This window comes from Patagioenas fasciata, chromosome 22 (assembly GCF_037038585.1).
Source record: "Patagioenas fasciata isolate bPatFas1 chromosome 22, bPatFas1.hap1, whole genome shotgun sequence".
Classification (NCBI taxonomy): Eukaryota; Metazoa; Chordata; class Aves; order Columbiformes; family Columbidae; genus Patagioenas; species Patagioenas fasciata.
Genome location: NC_092541.1, coordinates 5844830 through 5846973, shown reverse-complemented (window position 1 = coordinate 5846973; position 2144 = coordinate 5844830). Strand labels below are relative to the sequence as shown.

General features: G+C 58.3%; 1 gene segment (V, D, J or C); it reads right to left on the bottom strand.

Annotated features, from left to right (window-relative positions):
• Window positions 1-593: 593 nt before the first annotated feature.
• Window positions 594-1508, bottom strand: LOC139829633 (T cell receptor alpha variable 4-like). The segment is given in 2 exon segments: window positions 594-949; window positions 1457-1508. Coding segments are annotated over 2 exon segments (408 nt in total).
• Between the last annotated feature and the right edge of the window lie 636 nt (window positions 1509-2144).

Sequence of the window (2144 nt, the reverse complement as noted above, 5' to 3'; positions counted from 1 at the left end):
GCAGGACAAAGGACCTGATCCTCCCTACTCAGTACTGCTGAGTGCTCACTCCACTTTTGCACTCCTCAATACAAGAAAGATACTGGAGTGAGACCAGCAAAATGGTGTGGGGACTGAAGCATCCTTCCTATGAGAATATGTTGAGAGGGCTGACAGTGTACAGCCTGGGGAAGAGACGGCTCAGGGGGGACACTGGCAATGTGTGTAAATAGCTGACAGGAGGGAATGAAGAGGAGAGTCTTTTCCATCAGGTGTGCTTGGAACTGCCCATCTTTGCCATGAGGAGGCTCTGTGGAGAGATCAACTACAGCTTTTTGCCCCTCCTGGGGAGCACAACCAGCCCCCAGCACGGGACAACTGTCCATGGGCATCTCCTCTTGTCATTCGGAAGGCTCAGAAGGAAGGATCAGCACGTAGACTCAGTGGTCTGAATCCATGTGGGGGTGCGGTTGGTGTAATGTCAATATCGTTGCCGGTGCTCGGGCGGGGGAGCCGCCCTGGGGGCGGAGGGGGCCAGGCGGCTCCTGCGGGCGGAGCGGCAGCGCCCCCTGGCGGGTCGACCAGGGCTGTCCCCCTGTCCCCGCTGCCCCGCCTCACCCGCCCGGCCCCGCCCGCGGCGGTTCGTGCCCGGCCGCAGCCCCGGCTCCTCTCCCCGTGTCTCCCACGGCGCAGTAATACACCGCCGCGTCCCCGCGCCGGGGCCGGGAGAGCCACAGGGCGCTGGACCGGCGGTCTGCCGCCACCGACAGCCAACCCGGCGGGTCCGACAGCGCTTTGGAGCCTTTAATACCCCACACGAGGAGTTCGGGACGTCGGTCCGGGAGGAGACGGTACCAGAAGATGTAATCATTGATCTGTATGTTGGGGTGTGAGCAGTTGATGCTGATTTCGGTGTCCTCGGAGGTCTCTGCCGACGGCTCCTGCTGCACCTGGGCTCTTCCCGAAGCCACTGCCGAGGAGAAAAAGAAGGAAAACATCCTCAAATCCTCAAAATTCCTCAAAACCTCAAAGCCCTGGTTGCTGCTTCCGGGAACAAATCCCACAGGAGCACTGAGGAACAAATAGAGATGATGAGAAGGGGTTCTAGAAGAAGCGCACACATGAGTAATGGAAGTGTCCATAGTATTTGGTGGAGATATGAATGCATGAACGATAGGTGGAAGGGTGGAATCATTTAGAAAAGAAGTGGGATAAAAGACTGATAAACACAAAGTAGCAAGGGGAAAGAATGACTGCATGAGTTATAGGGAAAGACACAGAGGCAAGAAAGGAAACAGGGAGAACTAGAAAAAAAATAGAGCGATGAGTTTTCTAGAAGGAATGTGGGACGTAGGGGAGGGTGGTTTGGGGGCAAAAGTCTGTGAAGAAGCCAGAGGGGACGACAGCTTCGAGGGACCTGCGGGGGCCACCCCAGGCTCAGCCCCGTCCCCCACTCAGCCCCGCCAGCCCCGCGCACCCAGGAGCACCGCGGCCAGTCCCGCCAGCCCTGCGCCCCGGCACCGCCGCATCCCGCCGCTCCGCCGCCCGCGCCTCGCTGCCCCCCCGCAGCTCCGGCTCTCTGCTCCGACCCTCCTCCTCTTCTCCTCTCCACCGCAAGCTCCGCCTTGGGGCTGAGTCCTGCGCCTGCGTCGCTCGGGATCTCGCCCGAGTGCACAGGGCTCCGGGGCTCTGCACGGCCACAGCTTCGGCTCCTGGACCAGCTTCCCAGAGCTGTCTCCGAGCTCAGGGGCTGGAAACAGCAGCCACTGATTTCCTGCGGTAGGCAGTGAGGAGGCTGAGAGCCTCCCTTCAGCTGCCTCTGTGTAGTCCCAGCACAATGACTGAAAGTTGGTTTGTGGTAGAGGGGTGTGGGGACACGTGCTCATGGCCGTGCAGGTGTCAGTGTGAGTAGTTGAGGAGGAGAATTACGGAGTCAGAATGTAGTTAAGAAGGGACCTTCAGAAGTCATCTAGGTCACTCCTCTGCTCAGAACAGATCCCATTAGATCCTGTTGCTCAAAGTCACATTCAGTCCATTCTTTAGCACCTCAGAGGATGGAAATTGCACCAAGTCTGTCTCCTGGGCACTTACACGGGCCATGTGCATCTTCTTGTGTTCCTCTGTACAAGCAGTTACAGAAGGCAAGAAATTATTCTAGACATCTC